Source organism: Ammospiza nelsoni, chromosome 2 (assembly GCF_027579445.1).
Source record: "Ammospiza nelsoni isolate bAmmNel1 chromosome 2, bAmmNel1.pri, whole genome shotgun sequence".
Taxonomy (NCBI): Eukaryota; Metazoa; Chordata; class Aves; order Passeriformes; family Passerellidae; genus Ammospiza; species Ammospiza nelsoni.
In genome coordinates, this window is record NC_080634.1 from 110,811,360 (window position 1) to 110,825,732 (window position 14,373).

The 14,373-nt window shown below is 33.9% G+C and overlaps 1 protein-coding gene across 1 annotated transcript in view; it reads right to left on the reverse strand.

Annotated features, from left to right (window-relative positions):
- The window catches only part of CFAP47 (cilia and flagella associated protein 47), a 260,610-nt gene that overhangs the window by 108,427 nt on the left and 137,810 nt on the right, over positions 1 to 14,373 (reverse strand). Inside the window, exon 50 of the mRNA XM_059466213.1 lies at positions 12,083 to 12,211. Within this exon, the coding sequence (XP_059322196.1) occupies positions 12,083 to 12,211 (129 nt within the window). The remainder of the gene's footprint in view (positions 1 to 12,082; positions 12,212 to 14,373) is intronic.

Genomic DNA, 14,373 nt, shown 5'->3' on the forward strand with positions numbered 1-14,373 from the left:
ATTGGTTCACATGCTGAAGGACAAACCTGCAATTCTGTGTAGGTAGACCCACTACTCCACTGAAAAATAAGGTAAATCTTGTTTTAACTGGCTCTAGATACCTCTCTTCACTTTTAGTTTCGAAAAAAAACTTTAGTTACCAAATATAAAAAATCTGCACTTGATTTATTGGGGAAAGCTGTAAAACATGAACTCATTAATAAAATATTGCAACCCTATTACATTAAGAGTTCAAAATTACACAAAAAGTCAGACATTTTTATTCATTTTTACTACATGAGGATTAACTTATCCTTGAAAAGGCAACACTTCTACACTTTCCTCTTCCAGGGAAGTTATTAGTTTGGGGGTTTCATCTTTAGGCTGGAGCTCATGGGTTTACTCACCTAAGGGTTATACTTTTCAATAAAAGTAATCAGTATGTACAGCTTTTAAAAATGCTTTTGCATAACATGGCAAGATAAACTTTGCCCTCACCTGCCATTTTACGCACATGAACATATCTGAGAAACCTGAACATTGAAATGAATATTCATGTCATGTATTCCATATAACACCACTTGGAAAAATATTTCAATATTCATCAGTCATTAATCTTGTTCTTAAAGGATATGATGTTATAATTCCCCAAGAGCAACTTCCATAAATTAAGAGTGTGCCTTACATTCTGTATCCAGCCTAAGTCATGCAGAGAGACAGTCCTTAAAGTGACTGAGAATGGAAGATTGCATTAGTTGGCACATGCAAATTGGAACTGATGGATGAAAGTGATCCATTTGAAATGCTGCAATTTAAAATTAAATTATGATGCTTTCACATGTCAATATGTACTTAATATTAAATTAATTCAGAATTTTCAAGTTAATATAATACCTATAGGCAGGCTTGGTGAAGAGGGGTATTCTGCAAAAGGAAAATCTGCAAGATGTATTAAGATTCCTTTTCTTTAGGACTTGTTCTAAACCAGGCAAGGACTGTATCTCCAGAGACTTTTTCACTCAGGAAAATTTGGAAATGGAAATTAGAACTTTTTTTTTATGAAAAATCTAAACCTTGTTTTGGAATTATCTGTGAATAATAAAATACAAAGCCCTGAAAAAGTGTGTGACCTATTAAAAGGCAGGAATCCAGAATCTCTCTTTTTTAACTTCTGGCTTCAAATCCATCTTTTCAAGTGAACATCACCGCCTTATGGTGGAAACTGAGATACCACTACCCATGAAAGACATTCCTTTTCCCTAAACTTCTTCCAAACTGTGAGAAGAAGAGAGAATTTTAACACTAGACAGCTTATTTCAAGAAAATGGATGACTAACACCGTTGGTGTCTTCCATTTTTGAAGCTCAGTCTTCCATGCTATTAATACCACCACAGCAGGATGTTCTAACACCATTTTTCAGTTAGACACCTTTACTCCATAGACACTTTCTCATCTCCATCTCCCAGGTAACAACTTCAAAAAAATCACCCAGCAGATCTGCTATGTCTGTGGGATGTGGAAGATGAAAAATATCTTGTTACCTCAGAATATTCTTATGTGCTTCATAAACTCTCAGTACCTTAAATTATGATGTCACAGCTCTCCCTTCTCCCTTGCAGTTGAGTGATGAAAATGAAAATATGGAAAATATGGTTACTTGCCTTTTATAGGGCCTTTTTTCACTCTCCATTTGGTTATGTATCCTTATGTATCATGACATTTAGCCTAGCCTGTCTACTGGTGACAGAATATCTATCTGGTGCACTGAGACAGAAATCAGGATCTGATCTTATAAACATGTTAAACTCTCTGATTAAATCGTGGGATGGGAATAAATTCAGGGCACATGACAGTATATCATCCATGCACTTGTGACATTAGTAAATACAGATCTAAAACAAGAGATGAAAAAATCAACAAGAACACAGGTAATATATTTGGCATTAAAATTTATCTCCCCTCACCTTTTTGAGCTCTGCAGGCATCATGACAAATCTGAACATAAAGTATGCAAAGAATAGGAAAAATTCAAATGCTGAAAAGCAATCCAGAAAATTTTAGCAATACAAGAGTCAAAACTTCAGTTGTGGTGGTTTTGGGAGGAAGTGGGGGGGAAGTAGTGTAGGGGGACAGGGAAGGAAATATTCTGCCTTAGTAAAAGTTTGAGGAATAAATTCTGGGGAAATGAATTCAAAGGATTGTCACAAACCTTACCAATGTGGGTCCAGCGTGTCAATTACATTTCTTACTAAGACCACACACTAAGAAGAACCCCAGACTTTCATAACTGAATACTCACTGAAGGGGTGGGATGGCAGGGACATTTAACAATATGCTACATAAGGAATCTGCCATAAATACACCATTGAAAATAAAGTTGGTAGGTTTCAAGTGCAATGGTCTGTGTGTCAGGAACAACCCGTACCTCATACCTATTATGTCACATTGAGTTCTCAAAACTCTCCCTTTAAGGCATCCTTTTGTCTTTTATTGCCTGGCTCTACTAATTCTCTCTATTCTTAGAGATGATTAACATGTCTCATGTAGTTACCTCAAAATCAGACTGCCATCACAAGCAGAATCTTCGTGGTAATTCACAGGAAGATGATACTACTTCACCTACTGCACTATGGGTTTAGAAGTCTGAATAGCAAGGAAGAGGAACTAGAACTTTTCACTCAGCATAAATTTCTATAATTGGAGATTATATAGCGAAGTGATTGTTTAGAATACTAACACTTTTAAAGCACTGTTTAACTTCTAATGTGAAGATAAGTGGTATTTGCTTTAAGACTCACAGTTATTTGGTTATTATAATTACCTTCATTCAAAGACCTGGCAAAGAAGGAAGCTGAGATTAAGTGGAGAAGATACTTAGAATAATCTAGTCTAAGAGTTGAATAAGGAAATAATTCCAAAGGGCAAAGAAACAAGAATAACTCAAGAAGTAAAGTAAAAAAAATCCACAAAGTAGCTGATTGTTATGCAACTATGAAAAGACACAAAACCACAGAAAAAACTGTACAACCAAAAGGAATTTGACGTTCAGAAAACAACTATTGTTTAATAAATTATTTTATTTTCCTTAGAGAAGATTTTTGAGGAAAGATAATGCTCACAATTTTCATATGTACAGAAGTTTGCTACTAGGAGTGACCTCTCTGATGGAAAGAGTAACAAATGGTGTACTTTAAGGAATGCAAAAAGTATCAGTGGAACTTTAGAGTGGTGAGGGTGGAGAAGAACCAGGACAGATTACCTAGGTCATGCAGTTTTTATTAGTAAATAAATGAAGAATATCCTAGAGGAATGGTTGTCAAAAATCCACAAGGAAACAAGTTACTTCTACCAAGTTTTACCTAACTAACACACTCATATTCTACAAAATGTCTCAAAATACCCTCATTCCCAGGCATAATCTTTACCTCACATAAATTGAATTGTGATACTTTTTTAATAAACACAGAGTCAGGATTGTGTCAAACTAATGACCTCAAATTATGTACTAACCCTCCCTGCTTTCTCTTACTTCATACAACTTTTAAATTAATTAAATTAAGAGTTTATTTTTCCCCAAGGACTACTGCCTTTTCCCAAAAGATCTACTGTTTTATCTCCATTTGCCATATCTGTCTTTAATTCTACTGACACCATTTTTCTATCTTTGTCTACCTATGTCTTACCTTTGGAAAAATCTAAAGATAACAGAGAGAGCCAAAGGGAACCTTGTTCCTGGCTATCAACTTTTAAGGTCTCAGATAAGAAACAGAAAAAATATTGCTCATTCCTGTTATGCTGGCATATAAAGCTAAGGGTAATCATGCACAAAAGGATCTTAAATTTCCCTGTAGTCCTCTCTGGAAGGTTGGGAAAATCATCAGTAATATTGAAGGATGGACACAAACCCAATATAAAACATGTAACAAGGAAAAGAAGGGGAAAGAGAACTGAAGGGAAAGACACCTTGTGTCAGAAGAGCCACCAATACCAATTGCTTGAGAAAAATTTAAAAAGTATATGGTAAAATATCCTAGAACTTTTTATTCTGCCTCTTGGCAGAAACAGCCTTCACTGGCCAGGTTTTGCGTAGAGCTGCACATTTTAAGAGTGTTTAAACTGTGACTTATGTGAGGAATTCACTTCCAGGTGAACAGCTTGGGCAGCTGTGTCACACAAATATTTCAACATGTCTGAAAAGGCAAAAGCCAGCTCAGAAGTCATGTACACACAGTCACAGCTGATATACCCTTGGCACATTAGGTTAAGTTATACTCAGATGATTTTCCAGTCAGGAAATTCCTTAAAATGATACCAAAGTGTTTTCCTGTTCAAGTCAGAATGTTAACAAATTATGTAAAATAGCTCATAAATTTATGCATTTAATAATTATATTGTGTCAGAAAAAACATAATTGCTCAGAGTTTGGGGGTTATTTAATTTTTTTCTTTTTTTTAATACATGATGTTTTACTACATAAAATAGCTTCATAAATTTAACATTTTGATTGTCAAGAACTCTTTTAAATAGAACATTTGACATAAAAAATCTGTAGCCAGGAAAAAACAAATATTAAATTAGTATGACTTTAGATCTGGTAAAAATCTTCTACTGAAAAAAAAAAAGCATACTAATATGTAATTAATTCTTGTTTTCAACTGTTGTTTCAGTTGTACACAAGTTATTGAATTAAATATGATTGTACATTGGTGAAACATAGATTACATAAAGACTATATTAGTTAAACACAATGACCTGTGACAAAGCTAGCAATTTAAAAAACACAAAAAGACAGCAGAAAAGCAGCAGGAATTCTCCAGTTGCAGAAGTCTGCTCAAAATATGGCACTTAGTTACTGCAAAGGCTTTTTAATTTTAGGTCTTAGCAGCAAAGACCTGTTAAAGGCCCTTAACACTCCTCCAGGTGTATCATGCTGTGGTGAAATATACTTCATTTTCTTTATTGTGAAATAACAAGCCTTATTTTATTATTGTCAACATAATAAATTAAAAATAAGCTCACTGACGACAAAGTGAACCCAGTTTTTGCTAGTGCTGTGTCACAAAAGCAAATAACTGTTGTTATGAGTTGCAGCACACACAAGGAGCACAAGCCTTGCACCTGACAGCCAAATACCATTCAATCAACTGAACTACACAATCTCCCTTGCAACTGTAAAATCAATTGCACTATTTCCCTACAAGTTTTATATCCCCAGCTTGCAATTCAGCACTTTCAAAAAAAAAAACAAAACCAAGTACAACATATCTTCATGTCTATTACAGAATGTAATTAGTATTCAAAGATTTTACCCCTTCTAGCTACCAGGAAACTAAATTGACAACATTTCCTTGAATATACATGAATTTTTAACTGAACCTTTAATGTGAACTAAATTTGATTTTATTATATGAACCTACATGAGACTTCAGTGAGAAGCCAGCTCACTTCCCAGCAGGATTCACTTTTAAATTCTCTACCATACCCAGGCAGGCTCAGTGTAGGCAGTTTCCTCTTAAAAACATGCTAAATATTGAAGCTAAGAACACCTATTTCCTACATGAAGATAGCCCAGAATTACAAATTTTTTAACCCAATGAGTGATTCCTGACTGCCATCATTAGAAAAAAAATATTCTGTATTTACAGATCAAAAATATTTTTTCCAAAATACTGAGGGTTTGCTAAAGATATCAAAGTAACCAAAAGCATTTTATTAACCCTAATACAGTCTTACTACAGTGTTTCATAGGAACACAGCTAGGAAAACACAAAGGCTTTAAAACTGACAAATGTCTATTTTTCTTTTTCAGTATAACCCTTTCACTTTAAAATGAACCTTTCAAGTTCATTGGGATTTGGGTAACTTTCCATTCTAAAGTCTGTCACAGAGCAGGCATTTCATCTTATTCCCCTAAGGAAAGGCAAAAAGGCAACACAAAGCAACATCACACACAGAAAAGGCAACATTTTTTCTGGAATAAAAAATATGTCTTCCCTGAAAGAGGTATTAAGGATTTCTGCTGAGCACCCAGGCCATTTTAGGAAAATGACATTTATTTCTCTATACATCCATAAAGTACAAAACCACTTCTATGAAATAGCATCCTGAGCACAATGATGAAGTGGGCAGATTTTCATTAGATTGCAGAAAATATATTGTGGAGTTGTGTGAGCAATTTATGTCTTCAATAATAAAAAGAAACTATGAAGTAAAATTCCATTAATTTTCAAGCAGAAGATCTTTATGCTTATGTAATTCCATGTTAATAAAATCAACACTTCATTAATTTAATGGATATTGTCTGCCATATTTACAGTAGATGAACTTTATAAGGTTGTTCTTACTAATTTCTCAATATATTGCTGGGCAAATAAGGTGGAGACAACCAATGAATCCAGAGAAGTTAGTGAAAGCAATCCTGAAATTCTTTCAAACATTCAATAATAGTCAATGTATATATCACATTATGAAAGATACATTCTTCCTAAATAACACAAATAAACTTTTATATATTACCCGAAATACTAATCACATTTTTACAATTAATTCTAAATTTCACAAAACTTCTTGCACACACATACACTCACTCTCTGATGATAGTGTATAAAATATCACCTGTCTTTTGACACAGTGGGAACCAGTAGTTCCCTAATACTTAAAATTTCATAGTTGTGCCAAGAACTATTAGGACCCTACCCACAGAGAAAGCAAAAGAAATATTTTGAGAGAGACAATCCAGACCATAACAAATAAAGCACTGCACTGGACAAAAAATATCTATTGCCTGCTCTGTAAAAATAAGAGTGGTCCTTTGCTGGTTAGTTCAGCAAATCCACCCCATAACTGAATGTGTGAGAATGCAGGAGTGCCCAGTGATAAATTAAAAACCAAGAATTCTGAATGGGAAATTTATTTTGCAGATGCTACAGAAATAAAAGTCCTCACAAATTCCAGCAGCAGTCTCCTGAGGAGACAGGAGATGGCCATGAAACTCATCCATGAGAAAACATTGAAACGAACTGAGACTTTTACCAAGAAAAAAATTACTTTCACAACTATAATGGCCCAACCACAAACAGTCTTCAGGAATAACCTATTTCTAGTTTCAGAGGGAGACAGTGGCAGCAGTACATGGTGCAAGCTCATCTAGTTACCAAAGTCTAGCACTATGTCTAATATTAATAATAACAGCAATAGGAAGAAGAAGAAGAAATTAGATTGGAAGGAGAAATGTGATTTCTTTTCTTCTCCTGTTGGAAATTATACTCCCTGACATCTTAAAAACATAATTTGGACAAAATCTAATGCTTTAATTGATATTTCGGAATTGCATATTTTTCAGAAACTTGAAAGAAATAAATATGTATATTATTATTAATATGTATATAAACTTTACTCTGGATTTGTAAATCTTTTTATAAATTAGCTTAACTGTTGGATTTTCCAAACAGGCCCTGAGAATGTTTACTCAATTATTTCCTCTGCTTGAGGGACTGAACATAAACCTTGGAGGAAGCTGTTCTCACCCTTAGACAATACTGTTGATGTTGCATTAATTTGAATGTCAAATATCCTGGGGAGAATTTCATATTTTTTTGTGAAAGATTAATTTGAATGTTTCATAACATTTAGATTAATGTAAAATATTCAAGCCATTATTCAGCTAGAAAAACTCCACACTCTAAGACTTTTTTTAAAAATCCCATATTTGATTTGAACTCCACTTCCTATGAACTGTCCCATCTATTAGGCCATAAAGTTTGACTTTTTCCTGTTTTCTGGCTCAGTGAACACTTTCACAGGTCACAGCAATTGAAACAGGATGATAGAGGAGACTGATGGGGACCTTGCCTCTATCCTCTCCTCACCTCATTATCTCCAGCCCCAGCCATGCTTACAGGACTGTGAGGAACTGGTAAATATTAGTGCTCCTTTTCATTACCATTATGTACTCTGTGTGTTTATAATTCATTACTTGCTAAAGGGTAAAATAATAATTGTTTGCAAGCATGACAAGGTAGGAAAGGCAAAATGATGACCTAGAAAGAGCATGTCAAACACTCCAGCATAACAGAGGGCACTGGCTGCAGGGAGACTGCTGCTCTGTTGTTCATTTCCTCTTAAGTTTCAGAAATGTCATTTTTTTTATATCACTCTGAATGTTTTTTGTCTCAGACAACAAGTAAGGGCTTACACCTGGACCTGTCATGTGAGCCCCACTCATTATTTCTGCTAGGGATTTTGTTTTTCAGAATATTTTTTTTATTAACTGGGCTATTAATTGACAAAATTCCATACATAGACATTTGAGGTCTGCCAGACATAACAGAATGATGTATTTCTCAGTAATACAGCTTACAGCCCATACAGACTTTCAAAACAAGCATAATGCACATCACAGACATTTAAATTGGGTAATAAAATTTAATCTCTTTATATGCAGATGCAGTCCTACATGCTATGATATCCAAAAATATGCAGATGTACAGGTTCACAAGAGGAGTGACTAATTTGTGGTTAGTGCAGATGCAGCATTACCTGACTTCTCAGCACAACAATATTCCAACACCTCCTGCAGGAGGGTGATGCAACCTGAAGCTCATCAGCAGCCTCACTCTGTGAGCAATTACAGATTGCTCTCTTTATTCATTTTAAATGGGCTACCATGCATTGTTTGCACAGATTTTTAATTGCACACAGTAACATGCCCCACAAAATTCCATGTGGGCCAGAGGTCCTTTAAGCATTTCTATTTCTGAATTGTTTCAAAACAACATGTTATTTTACTGGGAGGATCAAGCTGTTCTGAGTCTCAGAAGGGCACAGGAAAATTCATAACATCCAGCAGACTGCAGTACTGCAGAAGGGAACCTACTGAGAAAGCTAGCAGTAATTGAACAATGTTTTTGAAAAAGGAAGAAGGCATAAAACAGTCCAATACTTAATGTTCTACATATGTTATACCACTACCCAGAGCTTGTATGCCTTGGCATAAGTATAGCTGCAAATGTGAAAATGCTATTAAAAAATCATAGAAAAACAAACAAACAAAAAACCAAAACAAAAATAAAACAAACAAAACAACTCACAAGCAAACCAAGTTGTGGTTAGTATTTTAAATTTGCAAATATGCCTGCAATTTACATGGGATTATTTTCTCTGCATAGGTCTTTATTTCTTCCCTGAAGAGGGAGACTTGAACTAATCTGAAACTGAAGAACACCATGTATGAACATACAGAATGTAGATTGGACTGAAAAATAGCTTAACTACCCAATCAAAATTTATGGGCTGGTAACTTAAATTGATTTTATAAAACAGTCCTCTTAAAAAGACATTAATTCCAGAAATAAATATGCGCAAGAGATGTATCAATTATATTTTAATATATTAAAGGTATGTGAAACATCTTACTGCATTAATATTGAATGAATCCTATCATTTACCATTGCATCCACAGGTCTTATGATCTTTTAAAAGAATTATAATGAACAAATGCTAAACTTTTTTATATTTTTGACATCCTGAGTATTGTTTACCTCTTAATCACTTCAACAGTTGGTAGAACAAAAACAATAATCTTACATAAAGACATCTTCCTTATATGAATACCCCATAGTGTTCCCACAGATGTTCAGCCCTCAGGGATTGATTTCAAGCCTGGAAGTCCAGGAGAATCACATGTGCAAGCACCTTTACCTTCCAAAGGCATCAGGTGCTCAAGAATCACTTGGAAGCAGTTTTTAAACTCAGCAGGAAAGATACTCAATTCAGAGACATTTCATAAGAACTACAATGACAACTTAGGCTAGAAAAAATTGCCTGCCATTGAAAGCCTGGTTGGAGCATAAATTAGCTTTAAGAAGACAATGAAACCAGGCTTTGCCAAAATGGATGTCTGACTTGACTACCCCTTTTCATCATGGCCTATTTACAAGTAGTGCCTTTCTGATGTTTAGCCTTTCAAGTAGAAGGAAATTCAAATACTTGGCAATGACATAAAAACCTAAATGCATTCCAGAAGACAAACAAAGTGGGAAGTAAAATCTTTGGATAAAGGCAATGCTTAGGGCAGCCACCATAGGACAACAGCCCATTAAATATTCCCCAGTCTTGTACAAACAAACACTGAGGGACATCACTGCTGGCAGGACACTGAGACCTGGGGCTGAAGTGCCAGCTCTGTGCTGAGTCCTGCTGCTGGACAGAGTGGCAGGGATGCTGAAGAGGAGAGGGGGATAATCCTAATGATGCCCTAAACATTGCCAGCAGTCCTGCAGCTTGAGTCAGTAGTTTACTAGAAACATGTAGGTCACAATAAGACAAAGATAAAACACTAGAGTTGAACAAAAATAGCAAAAAATGGCAACTGAAAGAGAAGATGAAGTAACTTGAGGTAGCCATATAGGAATAAAGTGTTCAGACTGCTCCAATTAGCAATGGGATTCTCTGTGTGGGAATGATTATTTCCATGTAAATTAGTGGCAGCAAAAGAGCTGATTCAGGGCTGATTGCCTGGCTCCTCTCAGCAAGTAATTAGACTGATATTTTACGGTATTATTTATTGTCTTTTAATGTGTCAAACATGTTTGAAAATTTAAATGCATAAATAGACCAATCAGTCTCACACAGCCACTAGGGAATCACATTTAGCAAAACTGTTACAGTAATGATAATAGCAAACCATGAAGTTACATTGGATTTTCTACCTAAGAACAACACCCTCCATTCATATCAGTGACAGGGTCAGTACTGAGACATCCATTCTCCTAAACTATTTTCTTGCTTAACCTTCTATGTTTAGTTACTTTAAGTTACAGCCTTTACTACCTTTGGAGTGATAATTCCTCAATTTGCAAATATCTCATAAGAAAAATGTTTCATTTGGGAAATTAAAGCTTAACAAAATTCATTAATATTCTCAGGCTTTGAGTAGAGATTTGAATATTATCTCCCATTTACCTGGCATCACCCTTTATATTGTTTTTTATTATTAATTCCACTTAATATCTGGAAAATTTATAATTCTTGTCTCTACTATGTTATCTGCATATATCATCTTAATTTGATCCTTCTTAAAATTCTTCTTCTGTAAAGTTCCAATGAGGTGTTGCATGAGTTTTAATGTCAACCAACTTCCTTGTTGCTGTACAGATTATTAATAGACTATAAAAGAACAGACTTTCTGATATTCACATTGACTTGACTCAAGTTATTTCTAATTTATTGACAAAATTAGCTTCTAATTCTTTTTAGAGCTTGATAAATTCCAGTTTTAATTTATCTAGAAAATACAGTTATAAAGACAAAGAGATCTCCAATCTGCAAGCCCTTCTTAATTTCCTAAAAACTCAATATTGACTAAATCAACTTTTTTAGTTTAAAACTTTCCTTGATAGCTTTCCTTGCAAGAAATACTCTTTAATCAATTTAAAAAATGCTTGATAATTTAAATATATACCAAATTATATGTTAAAAGCATAAAGAACATGGTTCTATAGGCAAAATTATGCTTGCAAATATAAATAGGAAAGTGGAGAAATTAATCTAAAAACAAACAAAACCCCTGGCTTTGTCTATTTGGTGTATCCACAAAAGTGTTCTTCTGGAACACTTGAAATCTCAAAAGTAATGCAGATACTGCTTAGAATAAAGCAGGTGGTGACAATATGAAAGTAAATAGGTGTTCTGGAATATTTTCTTTTCAATTTTATTGTACCAAAGGAGTATCAATGTCTGACTGTTATAAGAAGGTTTTTTCCACAGTGGAAAGAAGCGAAGCAATATGAATTTCAGAAAAGGCCCGCTTTGACATCAGCACTAACAGCATTATTGGAAAGTTACAAAGAAAGCATTAAAAAAAATTCTGTCCCTCTCCAACAACAAACAACAGTCACTGATGTTGTAAAAAGAGTGGGGGGGGGGGAAGAGGAAAAGAAAAAACTGAGCTTAACAATTCATTAAAATATTTCAGAAAGCACAAAAGGATTTCACACACTTTTTTGTAGGCTGTGCATACTAAGTATTCATTTAATTTTAAAACACATTGTGATGTAATTTTATGAAAATTGACAACAAATGCCTCGATAATAACAAACATACCAATGTCATCTGCATCAGGAGTCCTGGCTGGCAGCTTCTGACGGGCCCCTTTGCCATCTGTCCTCTGTGCTGAGCTGCTGCCTTGAGGCTGCTGCTGGTCTTCATCTTCAGCAACAAATGAAATTACACCTAAAACAAATAGGTACCAGGTGTTGTATTAGCCAGGAATTAGCTTCACAAAAACAGACTGCCAGACATGCACAAGTATTTCCTCTGTTCAAAACTAATACAAAATGAAGGAAAGCTTCCATTCCAGGTGTCAGCCATCCAATTAGAATTTATGATATTAAAAAATATCCCTTGAGTAAGAGCAAGGAAATTAACCAATTTTTGTCCCCAAAGAGCTCTTCTACTTGCCTGAAGAGATCCATAATGGGCACCTGAGAAAGATCAGTAGCAGGAAACACAATACAAACAAGGACTTCATAAAAGTTACAAAATCTGGTGATCACTAATTGTATCTTTTTCCCAGCTCAATTTTCTGTGCACAATCTTGATTGTTGCTGTTATTTCTTTTTAAATCACAGTGTCTCATTCTAGTGATATAAGAGAATAATAGTTAAACTATTCCTGTGATACATTTTTATATTGTATGCTAAATTGTAATCAAATGTGACAAGAAGATAAAACACAGACAAACACAGACAAACACAGACAAACCCGGGATTTATAAATTGCCAGATCTCTATTTAATAACATAAAATCTAGTATGTACAGGGTGCCTTTAAATAACATTAATGTTATTCTGGAAGATTTTATATACTGGCTTCCATTAGCATCTTTTAATTTCTTCCATTTCTTGCCTCTAAGAATTTCAAATCTATACAAACTTTTGGAAATACCAAATAGCATTCTACCTGCATCTAAATTATTTTCCTTCAGTGTTTGAACATATTTTGGAGACTATCTAAGCCAAAATAAATACATTTTGCAGGTTTAATTCTTGCTCCATATAAAATCTAAGGAGGTGACATTTTATGCTATTATATAGTAAGAAATGTTCTCATTGTGATTATTAGAATTTTTGTGACACATATCCAAAGGTGATTTTGTTCATTGTGTCTTACCAAGGACTTGAGAAAACTATTATTAATGGAACTTGTAAAATTTGAAATGGGGAATTCTTATGAGAGTCCCAGAACAATTTGATTTGAAAATACCTACATTTAATGGAATCCTTTGTTTCTGCAGCTTTGAGTGGGGTAGAGGTGTGACATGAAAAACTATCCCTACTTAGAAGGATTATATTAAATAATTATAAGGAAGAATCTCTTTTTCTTTGAGAGACAGCAACTGAGAAGCACAGGTATAAAACAATGAAGTTAAAAACAAAATTTAAAAAAATGGAAATATGTTTCAATCCAGAGGAAAAATATAATATATAACTTCAAACTTAAAAAAAAAATTAGAATCCCAAATTTTTTTTCATTAAGAAAACTCTACTTAAATACAAATAAACTAAACTAATTAAAAAACAAACTTACAGAATTTCAAATGAAAAAGTTTTAAAAACTATTAAAATTACTCACAGTAATTAAGTCAGAACTTGGCTCCAAAGAGGATAAGGAGTGACTGCAATTTCACGAAATTAGTGATTTTTTTATTTTTTTTAATCTTAATAATAAGAAACATGTGCAAGAAGGACAAAAAAAAAAATAAAACCATTATGGAAGGGATAATGAAGACTGAAGAAAATGCTCAAGGTATATAAATCTTGAGGTAAGAGAACACATGGAATAGCACTAATAGGTAATGGACCATAGGATAAATGACTAATTAATGACTAATGACCACAGAATTCTAACTAATTAATATGATTTTATGTATGAATATAAAATCCTAGTATTATTTTGGTCTATTGAATCACAATATTAGGGAGATGCAAAGTGAAAGAGAGAATTCATTAATTTTAAATACCAATCCTTGCCATCAATATGCTTAAAAATTATCAACAATTAGAATAAAATTCATAAAAATATGCAAAATTATAGCTTTGAAGTTGATCAAAAAGTCTGGGCTAAATGCTAATAAATACATTCATAAATTCTACCAAATTCTTACAGTAAAGAATATTTTGTTGCACTTAAGGAAAAATTATTAAAATTTTAAAATTATAGTTCTTCCTTCCAGTGACCATGGAAGATTTTCTTTACCAATTTTCTGTATTTCAGAATCACAAATTATCCATTTGTGAGCGTGGGAGAAAGAGGGACAGAACAGGAGCAATTTAAGTAATGAGATGGTAAAACAAAGACTGGGTTTTGTTCTCTGCCCAAAATGTGGCCTCAAAA